The following is a 20,112-nucleotide window of genomic DNA, read 5'->3' as shown; positions in this document are numbered from 1 at the left end:
GAAGTCTTTCAGTAGCCATCCATGTTCTGTCAGCCGTGTTTAGATCATTGAGCTTGAGTAGAACTAACTTTTGTCACTCAATTTAAGTGTACTTTTATATCAGATTTGCTAACCAAACATTCGTTGAAGGTTTGTGGCTTTAATCGATGTCATTTAGCTATGAAGCCATTTATAGGGTCGAGTGGGGGAAAAGGACCCCCTTAAAGGATTAGTTCACTTTCAAATTAAAATTTCCTGATAATTTACTCACCCCCATGTCATCCAAGATGTTCATGTCCTTCTCTCTTCATTCGAAAAGAAATTAAGGTTTTTGATGAAAACATTCCAGGATTATTCTCCTTATAGTGGACTTCAATGGCCTCCAAATGGTTGAAGGTCAAAATTACAGTTTCAGTGCAGCTTCAAAGGGCTTTAAACGATACCAGACAAGGAATAAGGGTCTTATCTAGCGAAACCATCACTCATTTTCTAAAAAATTAAAATTATATACGTTTTAACCATAAATGCTCATCTTGAACTAGCTCTCTTCTTCTCTATTAGAATTCCAGCAGTGTAGACGCTGCTAAGTGTATTACTGCCCTCCTCAGGTCAAAGTTTGAACTAAATTGTCATATACAATATGCTAGTGCAAGTATATAACAATTATTTAACAATTATAACAATTACAATAATAACAATTATAAAATGAGCAATGGTTTCTCTAGATAAGACCCTTATTCCTCATCTGGGATCATGTAGAATGCTTTGAAGCTGCACTGAAACTGTAATTTTGACCTTCAACCGTTTGGAGGCAATTGAAGTCCACTATATGGAGAAAAATCCTGGAATGTTTTCATCAAAAATCTTAATTTCTTTTCGACTGACGAAAGAAGGACATGGACATCTTGGATGACATGGGGGTGAGTAAATTATCAGGAAAAGTTAATGTGAAAGTGAACTAATCCTTTAATGACTGTAATTTTTTTTATGTGAAACAAAAGTTAAATGTGTCTAGAATAGCTATCCCAGTTTTTAGTGAAAATTACTTATATTATAAAGCAAGTGTGGAAAAAATTTCCAGAATGTTCATGTTATTAGATTTTTTAACAAAAAATAAATTTGTACCAGCGTTCCCCCCCCCCCCAGGCAGAGATGTAAAGAGTACCTAAAAACCGTACTTGAGTAAAAGTACTGATACCTTGCATCAAAAATGACTCCACTACAAGTTACAAGTAACCAATTCCAACACGACTTGAGTAAAAGTATCTGATTTTAACAGTACTTAAGTATTTAACTCATGCTGAATGTAGGCTCAGAGATGCACTAGTCCTGAGAGACATGCCAGTTAAAATAAGAAACAATTGATTTGTAAGATGAGAAATCAAGTTTATTTTCTAAAATCAAAATAAAACTGAACACCTCAATATTGCAATAAATCAAGGTCGACACAACAACCTTTTAAACGTCTACAAACTCTCAAGTCTCAGTTAAGCTCAAGTGCACAGAAAGGACATAAGTAAACCAATATCCTTCAAAACGGTCTTGTCAATATAGCAGATAAATAAAACAATGTTAAGTAAAATGAAAAAGTCAAAGACTACTGTATGTGCTGGTTTGAGCCTCATCACCAGCTGCAGTCAATTCCTCATCTAATAAATAAAACACCTGCGATCAGAAACTACCTGCTAATGCACTCACATTCACGTAAAGTATCCTTGTTGACAAGAGAGTAAAGGGAGTAAAGGCAAAATGCACAAGATATAATACCAATGCACTTTGATGGCGATAATGCTTCTTTATATCAGAAACAAACTGCTGCAGAAAAAGTTAGCTGCCATTAAAAAAATGTAATTTGTAATTGCATTACTCATCACAAATGTAGTTGAGTAAAAAGTACATTTACTTGCTCAAAAATGTAGTCAAGTAGAGAGTAAAAGTTGCCAATATCTTTGATACTCAGTACAACTACAAAGTAGCCAAAAAGATACTTAAGTACAGTAACTAGTTACATTAACTCAAGTACTTTACACCTCTGCTTCCAGGTGGGGTAAAATGCCTCTATTCTGGCAAAGCAATTTGCTTTATTCATTTACAGCAAAATCAGAGTACATGCATTTTTAGATTAAAATTAAAAAGACAAGCCAAAATAACAGATGAATATGAATATTTATTAATGAGCCATGCTGAAAATCAGCCTTTTTGAATATTGTTAGCTGATGCTAACTTGAGGTAATTTTTAAATATAAAATCCAAATAATTTTATTCAACCACCTAGTTAGATTACATGTGATGGAAAAATAAAGAATGTGATGATCAGAATATGGCAACTACAGTAATTATGATAGTGGGAAGCCATGCCCGCTGGGTAGTGTCTGGGGTGTTTTACACCACAGACTAGGTTTAAAAAAATTACGTCATTCTGAAAATATAATTATATTTTTCTTAAATAACATGTACTCCCTAACTACAGGCCTTACTATTCTCATATCATATACAGTCAAACCAAAAATTATTTAGACATTTTTGATATATTTTTACTAGTGGGTGCAGGACACTAATAGATCATTTATGTAAGTGAGGATAACAAAATAAAGTAAACTGTGACATATTATACCCAGAAATTCTTCATACAGTGGACTACCAGTAAAATTGATACAAATTTGGAACCAAACATTATTCAGACACTTTGACCTGACCATGTTTTGCTTAAGTGTTATCTGAATAATTAAGATTTTTTTTTTCTGACACAGTTTAACTCTGAGATCTTGTCATATTTTATTACCATTTTCTAAACCATAGTGAATAAACTGTATTAATGAATGAAATGTTCAAGGTGTCTGAATAAATTTTGGTTTGACTGTATATAATCGTGATATTCTGCAAAACAACAACCTTTAAAACACTTTTTTTTTTTTTTTTTTTTTTTTTACTGCTGAAAATTAGATCACTTAAAGGTGCCCTCGAATGAAAAATTGAATTTTTCTTGGCATAGTTAAATAACAAGAGTTCAGTACATGGAAATGACATACAGTGAGTCTCAAACTCCATTGTTTCCTCCTTCTTATATAAATCTCATTTGTTTAAAAGACCTCCGAAGAACAGGCGAATCTCAACATAACACCGACTGTTACGTAACAGTCGGGGTGTACGCCCCCAATATTTGCATATGCCAGCCCACGTTTCCAACATTATAAAAGGCATTAGACAAGGGCAGCCAGTATTAACGTCTGGATGTGCACAACCAAATCGTCAGACTAGGTAAGCAAGCAAGAACAATAGTGAAAAATGGCAGATGGAGCAATAATAACTGACATGATCCATGATAACATGATATTTTTAGTGATATTTGTAAACTGTCTTTCTAAATGTTTCATTAGCATGTTGCTAATGTACTGTTAAATGTGGTTAAAGTTACCATCGTTTCTTACTGTATTCACAGAGACAAGAGCCGTTGCTATTTTCATTTTTAAACACTTGCAGTCTGTATAATGCATAAACACAACTTCATTCTTTATAAATCTCTCCAACAGTGTAGCATTAGCCGTTAGCCACGGAGCACTATCAAACTCATTCAAAATCAGAAGTAAACAATATAACAGTATACAATACTCACATAATCTGACGCATGAATGCATGCCGCATGCATGACGAACACTTTGTAAAGATCCATTTTGAGGGTTATATTAGCTGTGTAAACTTTAAGGCACTGTCTAAGGCAAGCGCGAGCTCTGTGGGCGTGGACCACGGGATTTAAAGGGGCCGCAGCATAAAATCGGCGCGTTTATAATGATGCCCCAAAATAGGCAGTTAAAAAAATTAATTAAAAAAAATCTGTGGGGTATTTTGAGCTGAAACTTCACAGACACATTCAGGGGACACCTTAGACTTATATTACATCTTTTAAAAACATAATCTAGGGCACCTTTAATGTGAAATCCGTTTTCTCTCAGGTACGTCACCAGTCAGTGTAAGCTTCATAGTGAATACTTCTACATCACTCTTGTCAGTGTAGTTCATAGCAACAACAAAAACGTATCGTGAATTTATCTAGTGCAGTGGTTCCCAAAACCTGTCCTGGAGGACCCCTAGCCCTGCACATTTTGTATGTCTCCCTATTTCTGACACACCCATTTCAGGTCTTGCTGTTTCTACTAATGAGCACATGAGTTGAATCAGGTTTGATATACGAGGGAAACATACAAAATGTGCAAGGCTGGGGGTCCTCCAGGACAGGTTTGGGAACCACTGATCTAGTGTTTATTGTGGAAAAAACGGTGGGGGCGTTTTATTCCAAGGGGGCATTTTCCCCCACTCTAACCTATGCTAGTTTAACTCTTAATGTTGTATGTCAAATGCTCAGTATATATAATACAGTATAGGGAAAATACTCAATTGAAGTCTACAACTGTTTGACACTTTGATATTTCATAAGGCCATTGACGTCTAACCCCGGACCACGTTTGTTAGCCAATTTTGTTTGTTAGAGACAGCTCTCAGCCGGTGACTGGGATGAGGCTACCTGTGTAGGTGAACAAGGTGAAAATTATGTAATTTATTATTCAACCTCATGTCGTTCTACACCCGTAAGACCTTCGTTCATCTTCGGAACACAAATTAAGAAATTTTTGATGAAATCCGATGGCTCCGTGAGGCCTCCATAGCCAGCAATGTCACCAAACCTCTCAAGATCCAGAAAGGTACTAAAACATATTTAAAACCGTTCATATCAGTACAGTGGTTCTACCTTAATATTATAAAGCGACGAGAATACTTTTTGTGTGCCAAAAAAAACAAAATAACGACTTTTCAATAATATCTAGTAACTGCCGATTTCAAAACACTGCTTCGAAGCTTTACGAATCTTTTGTTTCGAATCAGTGGTTCGGATCGCGTAAACGAAGCCCCGTTTACTGAAATCACATGACTTTGGTGCTCCGAACCACTGATTCGAAACAAAAGAAATGAAAATTCACCATCTATTTTATAAATGCATGTTATAGATGTTATTATAATTCATGAAAATATTGAGCTTGTAATCAAAATTAATCAAAATATCATAATTGGATCTTTTGGTGAAAATGACAGACTTCTCTCTGGTGATGTATGAAGGACTGCTACAATTATTTAGTCCTCCTTTACCCCATCCCTGCAAGTTTGTGTTCATCTGCCACCATTTTTGAGTGCAACGCCTACATCTCAACATTCAGCTGATGCATAGAATCAATTCCCCGCCCAACATTTTTTCGATAATCTCAGATGTACGTCACAATATGGAAGAAAAAAAATTGTCACTTTCATTGCGACTTTAACTGTGTTAGCAACACCCTGGCAACCACCTAGAGCACCTTTAGAATAGTGGTGACTGCTTTTGCATGGCAAAGCACCACTCACATTCTTCAGAAAATCTAAAAGTCTAGTTAATTTATCAGTTCTGTTGATCAGTTCTAGAAGTAAATGGTATACTGAATATTTCCAGTGACAGTATGCATGCATATAAGCATGCCATCAATTTTAGAATATCTATAGGAGATTCCTCTCTTTATAAATCCAATACAATTGATTTTAGTTTGTCTGGACTAGAGTAAATTGCTGTTCTGTGAGGTCCTTTGTGTCACAAAGATCTGTCATGCTGTCAGCATTCATGAGAGAGGAAGCATATACAGAAAATCAAAAGAGACTGACATCTCGATGATGAATAGAGATATTCTGGGATAACGGTACAAAATAAATATGATTTGCTCTCATCATGAATGCAACAGTGGATCATTATGTTTTTCCTTTTCTATCAGCGTTCTGCTCCAGGCCGTGTTTTACGGTTAAGAGATTTTTAAAAGGACGGAAAAGATGTGTAGAGCTTCAGATTTGATTTGCAGCGTTTTGAGTTGCTTTGGATTGTTGAGAACTCAGTTCATTTGTTTAGAAGTTTGTTCTCACATGTAGAGAGGAAACACGTGCACAAGGGGAAAGTGAATTTAGATGGATATGTGCAGCAGGATGTTGGTGTTGGGGGGGGAGGGACAGAGCTTCAGTGTAATCCTCCAGCCATCTGGTGCTGTGTGGGTCTGCGTTTATGCGGCCACCGCATCACATGTGTGCATGCCAGTGGTAAACTTACTGTAGCCTCTGTTTTTCTAATCTGACCAAAAATGCATTCAAAGCTTGCTGGATATTTAATGTTATCTTTCTTGGATTAGAAGACAATGCACAGAATACAAGTCTCGTCCACTTTCCCGAAAGATTGTGATAGTCACTAAAGTTTAGATAATGGCATGTCATCTTTACCAGTTCTGCTAAATTTTTTTTTTAAAGCCTGTGAATAATGTAAAGCCCACATCAATTATGATAACTATATTAGCACCACACCAATACAGAATATTGTTCTGTTTATTACAAGTGAGCGCTGCAGTTACGTTGTCTGCCGCTTCAAATGCTTGAGCTATTAAAAGCAGGTTGGATTCTCATTGTGAAAGTGATTCCAACAATATTGTTTCTCAGTGTCATTAATTATAGTTCTGGTATGGACTCTGCTATTCTTTTATATTTAGAACTATTTTTAAAACTATATCTTTCATTATCATTATAGCTATCATCCTTGGCGTGAATGAGCCTTTATATCTCTAAGATGGATTTTCAAACATATTATGTTGTCTTATATTATATAAAGAAACATGTTGTCTCTAAAATTTAAATAACTGACTTTTGTATTGAAACTTTGCTAAATAGTGTTATTTAAGTATTATTTATTTTAGTTGTTATTAATATCTGTAGCTATTATTTTTACTTTTTCAGTTTTCAGTTGAATTTTAGTTTGTTTTTGTTGTGTATTTATGTCAGTTGTAGTATTAGTAATTTTAATATTTCGGCTTATTTCAGTTAATTGTGAAGGCAACATTTCTGAAAAAGATGTTTCTCATCTAATATTTCTATTTTATTTTTCATTATTTTTATGCTTATTTAAGCAGTTAATTTCAGTTAACAAAAATAACTTTTAATAGTTTTAAAACAACTGGTGCCAAGGCCAAAGCAAATTATTTAAATATTATCTGAAGAATTTTTACTTTTCATTGTATCGACAGCATATTCTTTTCCATCTGCTAATGGTAGATCTATGAATCTTAAATAATAATAATAATAATAATAATAAATTCTTACTGTTTAAAATCAGTGCTGTCAAGAGAATTGAAGAAATTAATTGTGATTAATCTCATGATTTCTGAACAAAAATATTGTTAAATTTAAAATTTCATAAGGCCTGCTATGTTCCCAGACCCTAGTTTGAAAAGCATAGTTTAAAAAAGTCCATCCATATAGATGCCCTCGATTGACACTAGCACTTTGGTACTGTCACATTCTTGTGGTACTATCAGACAGTAAGTGTTGTCATTATGTCATTTCTCTGTGCCTCTAGAGTAATTAGTCACATGGCTATTATGGTTCAGATGATTGGCTCAAAAATATCTGTGTCCCTTGAGCAACGATTGCTTTCATTTGGGAGTCTTGTGTCAGCCAAACAGCTGCCATTGAAATGCAATTACATTGTGAACACTAATGCTTTCTCTAGGTAAGACTAGTGGAAATCATTTGGGAGAGGGTTAAAAATTTGCACTGGCTATGGGCCAGCGAATAACAGGTTGGTGGTTTGAAGTTGCTCTGGACATATGTGGTTAAATCCTTTATGAAGCAGTGTTTTGTCTGTATCTGTACTTTGTGCCTTTCATCAGATATTGTATTACTGCTAAAAAACCAAACTTTCCTGCTATTTGTGGCTTTCACTTACCTGGTCTTTTTTTCTTTCCTTTTCAGTGAAAAAGGCCAAACTACAAGGACCTCCAGGTAATGGACTGTTTGTGTCATGCATGAAACAGTTGTGGCTCTACAATTGCCTTAGACTCAAAGAGGGAAAAAATAACACATCATTCAGTCAATTGTCATTCAGATGAGTGTTTGGTGCAAAAATGAAGTGCTTGAATCAGACTCATGCTTCGGCCCAGTTTGGCATGGACTGGAGAGACACAGTGAACTGGTTTACTTGTTAGCCAGCAGGCAAGCACTAGACTGTCAGGGGATTTTCACTCTACTATAACACATTACACTCTTTACTCTTGAGAGATACAAACACACAGACACGCATAAATGTGTATACCTTTCAGTGACTGAACCTTTAAATTGCAATAAGCTTTACAGAGGAGCACTGAAAAGAAAATCACATTAATAGATTGATTTGAATGTTTTTTGTTTAACTTATAAATATTAGCCATGACAGCTGATATTAGATATTATAATTGAGCATGCTTATTTCCTCTTTTTTATTTAGATTATCTTGATAGTTTCAGCAAATATCAAAATTAATATATTTTTTAATACTGTGCATTATAATTTTGTGATACCTAAATTAACTTCCAGCATTTAAAGTAATTGATTTGAGTTTTCAGTCTTTTATTTCTTTTATTTTTATATCAGCCATATTACAGATTATAATCTGGGGCCAGTTGCATAAACATAGCCATCATGTTAAGACTGTGTCTTAGTATGACCAGCTAGCAGTTAGCCAAGGGTAATCAGTCTTACTTTTCAGAGATAAATTAGACCAATGTACCTTTCTCTGTAACTAACTTTAAAAAGTTATGATCATTCTTAAAGGGGTCATGAATTGAGAAGTTACATTTTCATTGATCTTTTGACACGTAAGAGGGCAATTTACTATAAAAACATCCTTTTAAGGTTTAGATGTAAATACTTCTGCGTTAGTCGAAAAAAGGCTTTTATTAAAACCAAGCTCTGAAAACGACTTGTTTCGGAGGGTGCTTCTTAATTCTTAAATTGATATATTCATATTATGAAGTAATAGTGCAACGAAAGACCACTTCTGCAGATCAATGCCTACTTCTACATCGTCACATCTTTGGCCCCACCCACTGGCGCGTTAGTGAGATAAGAAGGATTGAAGAGAGATACTGGATCGCTGAACTAAAAATTCCATTACCTTCCAAAGGATCCTAATGCTAGTAAAGTGGTTAAAGTGGTTTCAAATAAGTGAATATCTCAGTAGAGCACTGTTAGTTTTTTCAGTACATTTCACTGTGGATTCTTTGGTAAATCAGTCGCAATTTCAGCACAGGCTTTGTAAACACACTTTTACTGTAATATATGGACCTGATGGTAATGCCACAACATGTAAGTAACTGTGTTACTTCTAATGCCTAAACTGTGATCAGTGATTTCTGATATGTAATGATTCATGTACAGTCAGACGTTCTTTGTCTCAAAATCATTTATTGCTGTTTATGCATCAGTAAATCAAGCCAGTGACTAAATGGTCAACTTCACATTGTTTTCTTAGTAGCATGAAAATAATCGGGATTTGAATTAGATTGTGATTTCAAAGAACGCTCCCTTTATAATCGCTGGAGCTGTCAATCACACAGTGCGAGTTTATCAGTGACTGAGTTCTGGGGCATATTCTTCGTACGTCGCTAACTCTCTTAGCTGGATTTGACTGATACCGATTTGGCATGATCTTGGATTGTTCGGTTCTTCGACGCTCATCCTGGACTTGCTGTCATAGCAACAGGTCCGTAAGCTCAAACCTGCTCGGGAGCAGGCTTATTTCATGTAAACAGGATTAGAATGCATCTTTTTAAGCGGAGGTGATGCTTAAAGTCTGTCCCAGCCACTGCTACTTTCCCACAAGAGTACCCTAATGTAAACCAGGGACAATATGATTTAAAAATAAATTTGCAAATAATACTATAATGCCGTGTAGTGTCATAATATAGACACTGACAGTTTTACTCTTTGAGAGATTCATTCGTGAGGGAATAATTACGTAATCATTTTTATTGGAATCTTACACACATGATGTACAGATGTCTATGCCGTACATGCATTTGTGCATTTGAACCGCGACAGATATTATGGGAGTGGCTTGATGAAGCGCAGGAGATGCAGATAACTTGATCTTGACCCTTAAGAAACTTTAATTAATTCTGTCAAATATGCTTTAAAGGTAAATTAGTTGCTAATTACAACATTGAAATAAAAAATTGCCTGTACAAATATTAGAAATTGTGAATATAGCCTAAATAATTGGGTAATCATGTAAAAAAAAAAATAGTGCACATTTAATTTGTCTATTATAACATTTATGTCGTTCTTCTGTCATTTATTCGCTTGGCTGTTTCCTTATAAATGTCTAGAAATTCGTCAAGTTTTTCGTCAGTTGTCTTTTCTCATTCTATGATGTCATTACGTTAGGCGCTCTGCTTAAAACGTCCGTCTGTGAGCGCGCTGTGAGCCGTGAGAGCGCTTCTGCAGCGCAGCGTTTTTTTTCTGTTGAGACGCTTTGTTGCTATGATACGGAATATCCATGTCACTGTTTACTTGTAAATGATTTTGCAGGAATTTGTTTCAGCCTTAGGCCGTGTGTCAATTTAGCACCATTTCGCTGTAAATGTATGAACTAACTCACGATTGTAACCGATAGGCGTGGTTTGGGCGTGGCCTCGCAAGGGCAGCGAAACAAGTGCATTCTGGGAGTTGTTGTCTTTCATCCACATTAGTCAAAAATACATTTTCTGCCTTTTCTCAGTCTAGAAAGCTCCAAATTCAAAAATAATTTCACATTTCTACTACATAAATGACCAATTTTAAATACACATTCATCTTTCCAGGGGTGAAGTACCCCTTTAATCCAGATATTTTAATCCAATCTGCAAATTCGTTTGAAGAACCAAATTAGCCAGAGTTCAGTTATCACGATTAGAAGATCTGGCATCTGTCAAATCATCTCAGATGTATTAAGCGAGGTACGAAGAATATGCCCCTGGACTCTCGGCAAAACTCCCATTGTAATCAATGACGTTTTCTACACTGCACAATGAATCTCTTATGTACATTGTGTTTGCACTGTTATAAATCGAGTGGGAATTACGAGATCACAGCATCCATTCGCAGACATGTCTGTCATCGGCTAATACTCATCGCTGCAACCATTCATGCAATGGGAGTTGATCTAAATGTGATACTATAATCAACAGTTTTCATAATTAATTAATAGCGACAGCTGTAATAGTAAAAATGTAGTAAAAGTTTTCGAGAGAGTTCCACATGTAATACTTATTTCATATGCAAAGATGTTAGCCAATCGTAGCAGTGGGCATTTACACTGAAGTCTCACAGCAGACACGCCTCTTCCAACAGAGTGTTCAAATCAGAGGGCTAAAATCAGGGTATAAAATGGCCTTTTATTTCTAAATTATGACAATTTTTATGTAAAAATCATAATAACATTATAAGTGCACCTCAGGAAACAATTTAAAATAATTAAAAATGCAGTTCACGACCCCTGAAAGGAAAAAAAAACTTGCTGCTTTAAGCAGTTTATGCAACTGGCCACTGCATACAAAATTGGCAAGAGCTTGCTAAAATCTCCAGCTCTATTCTATGATGCAATTTCAGAGAGGCAGCCTGCTGTCTGCCAGGAAAAGCTGTGTTTATGAATCTAGAATGTGTGATTCTGACTAGTTGCTGTTTTGTCTGGTTTATGACACAAAATATTGCAAGCATTGCTGGCACTTATAATATATTGCTTGCTATTGTTTCTCACTTGTATGTCGCTTTGGATAAAAATGTCTGATAAATGAATAATGTAAAATCTTTCATGTATCCAAGTTTTGTTAGAGTGAAAGCATTTAAGGTGGTGGTATTGAAGTTAAAAGGATGTTAAATTAGGTAAAGATTACAGTGACAAAATTATGGCAACTGGATCTATATGGGTACATGAGTATCTTTCAGTCTAACCAATGAATCTAATTGAGAAGCTAATGAGCAAGTGTTTTTGTCTCTGACTTTCTCTTATTGACTGCGTCTGGGTCGTCTCATTCTCTCTGAGCCATCCACACTATGAATATCTGCTTCTGCTCCATCCATCCATCCCCTTAAACGTGAAGTGTGTAATTTCTTCACAACTGCCAGCATCAAACAGAGTTGCAATCTATTTGTTTGAGTGCCTCGACTGGGCTAAACATAACCTCAGCTCAACCAATGGCATTTGTTGGTGGAACTACACTGTCCAGCCAGTGGCATTAAGGGAGTTTTTAAAACTAAAGACAGTCTTTTGTGGTTCTCTTTAGTACCACAGAAATAAATCACTTTATAAATCTGAATGTATACATATGTATGCAAATATGGTGTTTTAATTACCTGATGAGGAACCTCATAACTGCATAATTCATTGACCACATGTAGAGTGACTATTCCATAAATGAGACTAGGATCACTGGGAGAGAGGGAGGGAGGGAGGGAGTGTGTGTGCGCAAGCAGCAGCAGAGCATCAGTCTGTGTCTGTCTCCCAAATGAACAGAGGTCTGTCTGAGTGACAGAGAAGCCCATAGAAATCTAATTTATTGCTAATAACAGAAAAAGCCTTTTCAGCCTCTTCTCAGAGTGTCCCACCCACAGCATAGAATTCAATACTGTGCCAGAATCAAATGCAGTTTGACTCCTAATAAGATTCTATTATGGTTGCCGTAGAGAGATTCTTATTGAAAAGTGAAAGTGGATCACTTTACTTTAACAGCTGGTGATGCTTAATTGCATCAAATAAGGAAACCTATTATTGAGACATGGTGTCTAAATTTCTGTTTCTGGGCTTTAAACCTATTCTAAACATGCATTTGTTTTTATTCAGAAGAAATTAATTTATTCCTGTGGTGACAAAGCTGCATTTTCAGCAGCCATTACACCAGTATTCAGTGTCACATGAACCTTCAGAAAGCATTCTACATGATATGCTTATCTGGTGCTCAGGTAACACAAGTAACAGGACCACTATCGTCAAAGATGATTGACAAATAGCATAGAGTCTAGTTTGGCAGTATGGTTCTATTCTGGGCAAGAACTCCTTGCAGCCTAGCATGGATAAAAGCAGGGAGCTTAGCAATAACCCCCTTTTTTGGAAGCAAGCTCACAATATGGGGATAAAAAAGTACCCAGTGTGTATGATTAAATATACTGCTGGATCTTTAATGTTGTGGGCCTTTTTTCTGCCGAAGGTCCTGGACTTCTTGTTCAGGGGCCGTATTCACAAAACATTTTACCACTAAGAGTTCCCCTAAATAGCAGTAAAAGTTCTTAGCTAAGAGTTTTCTTGTTAAAACTTATTCACAAAGCTGCTTAGACAAACTTTTACTAAGGAATGGAGAGAAGTCTTAAGCTAAGAGTAAGGGCGGAGTTGACCTCGTTGCTATGGATGATGTCAACATGCTTCCTAACTATGCCCACAGTGATTGGCTGATAGGGGAGGGGTCTCTGTCAGTAATTTATTCATAGAAATATTGTTGAACAAGGTATCATGTTTCCATATTTAAATAAAGGTTTTAAAATATAAATGTTGATATATTCAAAAAGATTTTTAAAGTAAAAATGTCATATTCAAGTAAAGATTTTAAAATGAAGGCTAAATGTCACTTATTATATGTTCAGCTAATTGTCAGCCTCTTACATATCTGCATCTCAAGAGATTGCAGAATTCAAGCGACAAATGACGTTTTATAAACAAAGGACAGCACGGGATCGGGAAAGGTACACGAACCGGAATTCGAACTTGGTTCACGCAAGCTGCTCACAAGGCTATCAGTGCCGACTATAGTATATTACTTTCAACTTGACCGCAATGTTTTATTCTCCATCATTCAATACATTTTGCCTGTACATAAATTAACTTTTATGTTATGTCACCGCAGATTAAAATCTATAAATCAAAATATTTATTTCATTTCTGAAGAAAAGGCTCTATTGCCTATTGCCTCAATGATGTCCGTGTCTTTGGGCGGATTGCTGAGGTGGATTGCCAGCAACAGCCATTTTTTAGGATTGTTTGTGATTTGGTCTTAGTGATTTAAAGGTGCTAAAGAGGATGTTTTGTTTTATACATTTTTGCAATATTACTTGAAACTGACTTTACTAACTGATAAAAGACTATTTATTAGGTGCACTGAAAGGAAGAATATTAATTTACATCATCTGTGCACGAGGTAGGGCCTTAAAAACATCAGCCAATCGTTTACGCGATCATCGCGTAAACGATTGGCCCTCTGGCTTGTCAATCACTGCCATGACGTTCCTTGTGCGAGACGAGCGCGACTGCGCGCTCCAGTAACTTTCCACACTCCACAGGCGCCGCATGCAATGTTTTTGTCAGGAGACAGGAGTAACAACTGCAGATTATGAGTTACCTGCGGTGAGTCCGACATAATGAATCCACTAACACGACACAGCGAATGCCGGTGGTAAACACTCGTGTTCCAATACGAGTGTTTACAAGTTTTGGGAGGCGTTCCTTCGAAGGAGGGGGGTTGTTCTTATGCATGTGCTCATTTCAAAAACTCAGTAACAGTCTTTGGTTTCTCAGTCGACGAAAAGATCCTCTTTAGCACCTTTAAGAGTCCTCTTGACAATTACTAACGTTTCACAGATTTAAATTTAGGACTGACACGTCCATTATTTTTAAGAGTTTCTCCTAAATTGTCAAGTTAGGAGCTACTTTTAGCCGTAAGATGTTTTGTGAATATGGCCCCAGATATATACAGATATTTCTATCTATCAAATACCAACATATAAAAAAATCAAAATGTGACATCCCCTAGAAATCTTATAAAGGGCCGTGGTTGGATCTTCCATCAGGACAATGATCCAAAACAAACATCAAAATCAACACAAAAATGGGTCACATTCCAGTCCCCCGACCTGAATTCTGTAGAAAACTGAAGAGGAAAGTGTATCAACATGGACTTGGGAATCTGAAAGATCTGGAGAGATTCTATATGAAGGAATGGTCTCAGATCTCTTGTCGGGTGTTCTCCAAACTCATCAGGCAGAGAAAAACATTTATTTCATAATGAGATTTTTTTTCCCCCATTTTCAATTACTTTAATGAATTACTTTAATGAATTAAATTTTTTTTTTTATTTAAAGGTCCAAATGAATAATAATGCAGGTTTTATTTCTTCTTCTTTGTTCGTATTTACCAAGGGTGCCAATAATTATGACCAGGACTGTAAATGGTATAGGATGCCATATTAGTTTAACTGGTGCTCTGTATTATGGGCTATATTTATTGAAGTGTCTTTGTATTATTTTTAACATCATGTGGGAGTATTTCTCCAAATAGCTCTTAAATGTCAGCAGTACAGGCCCAGGCTTGTGCGAATATGACTTATTTATTTTCGTAAGTCATCAAAAATTAAATATTCATCAGGTTAGGCATCCCTGGGAGCCCCTTTACACTCTGGGACAGCGAGAGAGAGTGAGAGTGTATAAAGGAATCTTGTGAAAGGAAGTGGGTTAAGATGTAAAGATGTAACGTACAGAGTTTAAAGTTAGGTAGAGCGAAGTGTTTTTTTGTTTTGTTTTTTTTTGTGCTGAAGGTGGTATTATTATTGGTGTTAGAGAGAGAGGAAGCAAAAGAGTCTGACGTACATAAGAGTAATTAGACATTCAGAATGATATGAATATTTGATAATTTCCCTGCTTCACCCTAGGCCCAGATTAGACCATTAATCACAAAAATCACACCTCATTTCTGTATTTCCATTTAACACTGACTCCTTTTCCTTCAAACATGTTTCAGTTGTTCTGCAGCCTCACTGTAGGATTACGTTACATGGTCTACAAATTGAAAAGCGAAGGTTAAAGATTAAGCTTTTTTAGCCTAACAAAAATAGATTTTTGTGTATATTTCCTCACTGTCCTTAGTCTGCAATTTCAAGCTGCAACTACTCTTCATAGCTTTTTGCTAATTTTTATATACATATAAAAACAGAAAACATGAAAAAAATATTTGTTCCACAGCAATACACATGCTTGTTACTTTCATTTGACTTTTTAGTTTAGTCATTCTAATGTTTTGTTCTTGAAGACAGTCTGATGGAACCCTCTAACACCATGTCTACACCAGACGTGACAAAATCAGATAGAGCTCATTATAATCAGTGATGCTGTCTACATTGGAATTACAATAATCTACAATAAATTCCCCACAGTAAACTGATGCCCCTTTCTATTTCTGTTGTACTTCAAGTGCTCACGTTACTTCTGACATGAAGAACAAATGGATTTGCAACAATTGATTTGTCGTGTCCAGTGTAGACAACCTCAAGCTGTTGCAGTGCAGCGCGACAACGATCGCATCTGGTGTAGACACGGTGTTAGGTTCTATTTATAGCCTTTTTTTTCTAAATGTGTAGTTTATTTAATAAAATGTGTAATGTACATTGAAAATAATAGTGGACTTAAATGGTACAAGAGCACTCCAAATATTTTACATTTACATTACATCCAGAAACACAAGTGTTTAGACGACAACTTCTTAATTAACACATTTGTTTAAGCTATTTAGATATCTAAAAGACCACGTTCACACAGCAACAGAATGCAATTGTCAGTTCTGTATTTGAGTCCTTAATACACAGTTCAGTTATTTACAGGAGTGGCAACCGCATTCTATAACCGAACTCGCATCCGTAAATTTTCAGGACTCACGACCGCATTGTCGAGAAAACCTGCGCTGTGTGAACGGAACCAGTCTTGACAACTAGTTTTCTGTCATGACATACAGTGCGAGAGAGCCGCTCTGCACTGCACAAATGCATGTTGTGGGTTTTCATGTGTGGTGTCGGTAACTTACAGCAACGGAGATATGCGTTGTGTGTCATCTGAAGGTTTTAGATGCAGTCACTGTTCTCCACCGGAGCTGCTCCTGTCAGTGTTTTTCTACGCCCGACTCAAATGCACCGCTTTTCACCCAGATATAAACGCTGCTGTCGGTTAATGAATCTTCAGAAAAACACTGACTCAAATGTAGAAAAACACAGAAACAAATGCACCGCTTTTCACCCAGATATAAACGCTGCTGTCGGTTAATGAAGATTTGATAGATGAACTCAATTGGACTCTTGTCAGAACAGAAGTGTTAAGACTTTTCAGTTTTATTGTTGATATTCAAACAATATTGTTGATATTCAATCCTGAAAAATGACAGTGTGAACGTAGCCTAAGATGTTTGGGTGGGCATAATAGGGTCACTTCCCCTATTTGACTTCTTTAAAGGTGCCCTCGAATGAAAAATTGAATTTATCTTGGCATAGTTAAACAACAAGAGTTCAGTACATGGAAATGACATACAGTGAGTCTCAAACTCCATTGTTTCCTCCTTCTTATATAAATCTCATTTGTTTAAAAGACCTCCGAAGAACAGGCGAATCTCAACATAACACCGACTGTTACGTAACAGTCGGGGTGTACGCCCCCAATATTTGCATATGCCAGCCCATGTTCCCAACATTATAAAAGGCATTAGACAAGGGCAGCCAGTATTAACGTCTGGATGTGCACAACCAAATCATCAGACTAGGTAAGCAAGCAAGAACAATAGCGAAAAATGGCAGATGGAGCAATAATAACTGACATGATCCATGATAACATGATATTTTTAGTGATATTTCTAAACTGTCTTTCTAAATGTTTCGTTAGCATGTTGCTAATGTACTGTTAAATGTGGTTAAAGTTACCATCGTTTCTTACTGTATTCACGGAAACTAGAGAGCCGTCGCTATTTTCATTTTTAAACACTTGCAGTCTGTATAATGCATAAACACAACTTCATTCTTTATAAATCTCTCCAACAGTGTAGCATTAGCCGTTAGCCACGGAGCACTATCAAACTCATTCAAAATCAGAAGTAAACAATATAACAGTATACAATACTCACATAATCCGACGCATGCATGCCGCATGCATGATGAACACTTTGTAAAGATCCATTTTGAGGGTTATATTAGCTGTGTAAACTTTAAGGCACTGTTCAAGGCAAGCACGAGCTCTGTGGGCGGAGAGTACGGGATTTAAAGGGGCTGCAGCATAAAATCGGCACGTTTATAATGATGCCCCAAAATAGGCAGTTAAAAAAATTAATAAAAAATTTTGAGCTGAAACTTCACAGACACATTCAGGGGACACCTTAGACTTATATTACATCTTTTAAAAACATAATCTAGGGCACCTTTAAGATCTGTATCTAAGAAGACTGCTATTTATGTTGATTGGTGCTGGATTGCTGCTGGTCCAGGTGGTTGACTACTATAGCCATGCTGTTGCCCAACAAAATGTATCGGGTGAAGCTTGTGACCAGCATACCCTTTTCGGGGAAGCTTGTTGACTAATTGGCTTACAGTAGCTGGTTTAATTTAACGCTGGGCTAGCATAATAACCTTCCTCATTGTTTTTTACTTTACCTTGTGTTAGTAATCAGTCTTTGTATACTTTTGTTTCTTAACCCAAGGTTAAAAGTGGCCTTTTCCTGAGTTTAAAGGAGATGTAAAGTATAGTGTTCAAGTGTTCTGTTTAAGCTGTTTAAGAAGCCTAACCAAGTTAGTCAAGCTAGTCACCAGCACACCACCATCTCTGGCATCCAAAACACAACATATGCTGGTAACTGCTCTTTCAGCAAAGATTGGTACATGCTCAATTATTTGCTTAGGGACATTTGAGAAGGAAGGGAGAATAATCAGTGGCGATTAAATGTTACTGTAAATATGGCTCCTATTGTGACTTAAACCAGCCATTCACTACACCTCTTTTGCTTTCTGTTGAACAGAAAGCCTTTTAACATTAATCTAAAGGGTTTTGTACCTAACCTGCAAGGTCAGAGATATATTATTATGAGAAGATAGTCGATCAAGTAATATTTGCTCTACCACTTTAGCTGAATCCCTTCTAACCCTTTAACAATGACAGACCTACACACACACATACACACAGAACCAGCCCAGCTCTTACAAAGAATCAATTGCCCTTCACTGACTTTTTCTATCTTCTCCAGCTCTATCCCTCCATCTCTCTCTCATTCAGCCCCAATTCTGCTCTTCATTACGGTGGTCATATCAAGAGCAGGCTGTAGAATCTGTGTCCCCCTCTGCAGACTCTGGGATAAGGATGAATCCATGGGGACAGAGATTACTCTGAGGATCTTGCAGCATGTCTGCAGAGAGACAGAGGGAGAGAGAGAGAGAGAGAGAGAGAGAAATTGGAGGAATTCTCATTAAACTAGCATTACCTCTTGAGAAAAGCTGTCTAGTTCTCACCTAGACAAACACATGAGACTTGACCCTCAAGGATTCCATTAATACTAACGTATTCATGCACATCCAGAGGACAGTTATCACTGTTGCACTTTTAGAGCTTTAAAGACTTCACAGTTTACAATTTTGGTAAATTATACATATTAGCTGTCCCAGATGTTTCCAGAATTGCCTTGGAGGCAGATATAAAGGAAGATAGGAGGAAGACAAACAAATGAGACAATTGTTGATATGTAGTAAGAGTTTAGTGCAATACAAAATTTGTTGAGTTCATTGAAATATTTTTTGTCATCTTGGCAAATTAGAGCCCAATTAAATGAATAGTAGTGGTCAAGTGATTTATGTATTTTTCTTTAGTTTTTATAAATATAAATAATAATTATAGTTTTTTTAGGATTACAGAACAGAATCAGGGAGAATCATAATATAAATCCTCATATTATATATATGTATTTTTTTTCTAAATTATTTTTTCTTTTTATATGGCTTCATTTTAGCAGATGTATCAATTTAGTAGATGTAAAATAAATATTAATTTTATTGCATATATATATATATATATATATATATATATATATATATATATTGCAATGTTGCAGTTGTTTTCAGCATGGATAAGAGCATAATAAAATTAGTCCACATGACTTAAAGATTAGTAAATGATGACAGAAATGTAATTTTAGGGTGAACTATTACATTTAAGCAAAATTCTCCATTTCTTCTATCTCACTGCTGACTATGAGAAACACTTGATATTGACAGAGATGTCATCTGTATTTTTATTTTTGTATTTTTTTTTTTTGTCCTATGGGCACCTATCTACTCTCTGTCTTTCTCAAGACTGACGGTTGAGGTAAATTGGACCTGGGTAAGTGAAAGGTAGGAAAAGTGGAAATAAAGAGGTTTAGGAAAGGAATTGGAGAGTTAAGATCATGACTACTATTTGTCAGCCGTGCCAGATAATCTTGGGTGGAAAGATTGAGACACCTTCTTCAGT

At 36.2% G+C, this 20,112-nt stretch overlaps 1 protein-coding gene across 1 annotated transcript in view; it reads left to right on the top strand.

The window, feature by feature from the left end:
- The window catches only part of LOC125266170, a 124,559-nt gene that overhangs the window by 899 nt on the left and 103,548 nt on the right, over positions 1–20,112 (top strand). Inside the window, exon 2 of the mRNA XM_048186624.1 lies at positions 7,783–7,812. Within this exon, the coding sequence (XP_048042581.1) occupies positions 7,783–7,812 (30 nt within the window). The remainder of the gene's footprint in view (positions 1–7,782; positions 7,813–20,112) is intronic.

Source organism: Megalobrama amblycephala, linkage group LG4 (assembly GCF_018812025.1).
Source record: "Megalobrama amblycephala isolate DHTTF-2021 linkage group LG4, ASM1881202v1, whole genome shotgun sequence".
In the NCBI taxonomy this organism is placed as follows: Eukaryota; Metazoa; Chordata; class Actinopteri; order Cypriniformes; family Xenocyprididae; genus Megalobrama; species Megalobrama amblycephala.
This window is presented reverse-complemented; position numbering and strand designations above follow the sequence as displayed.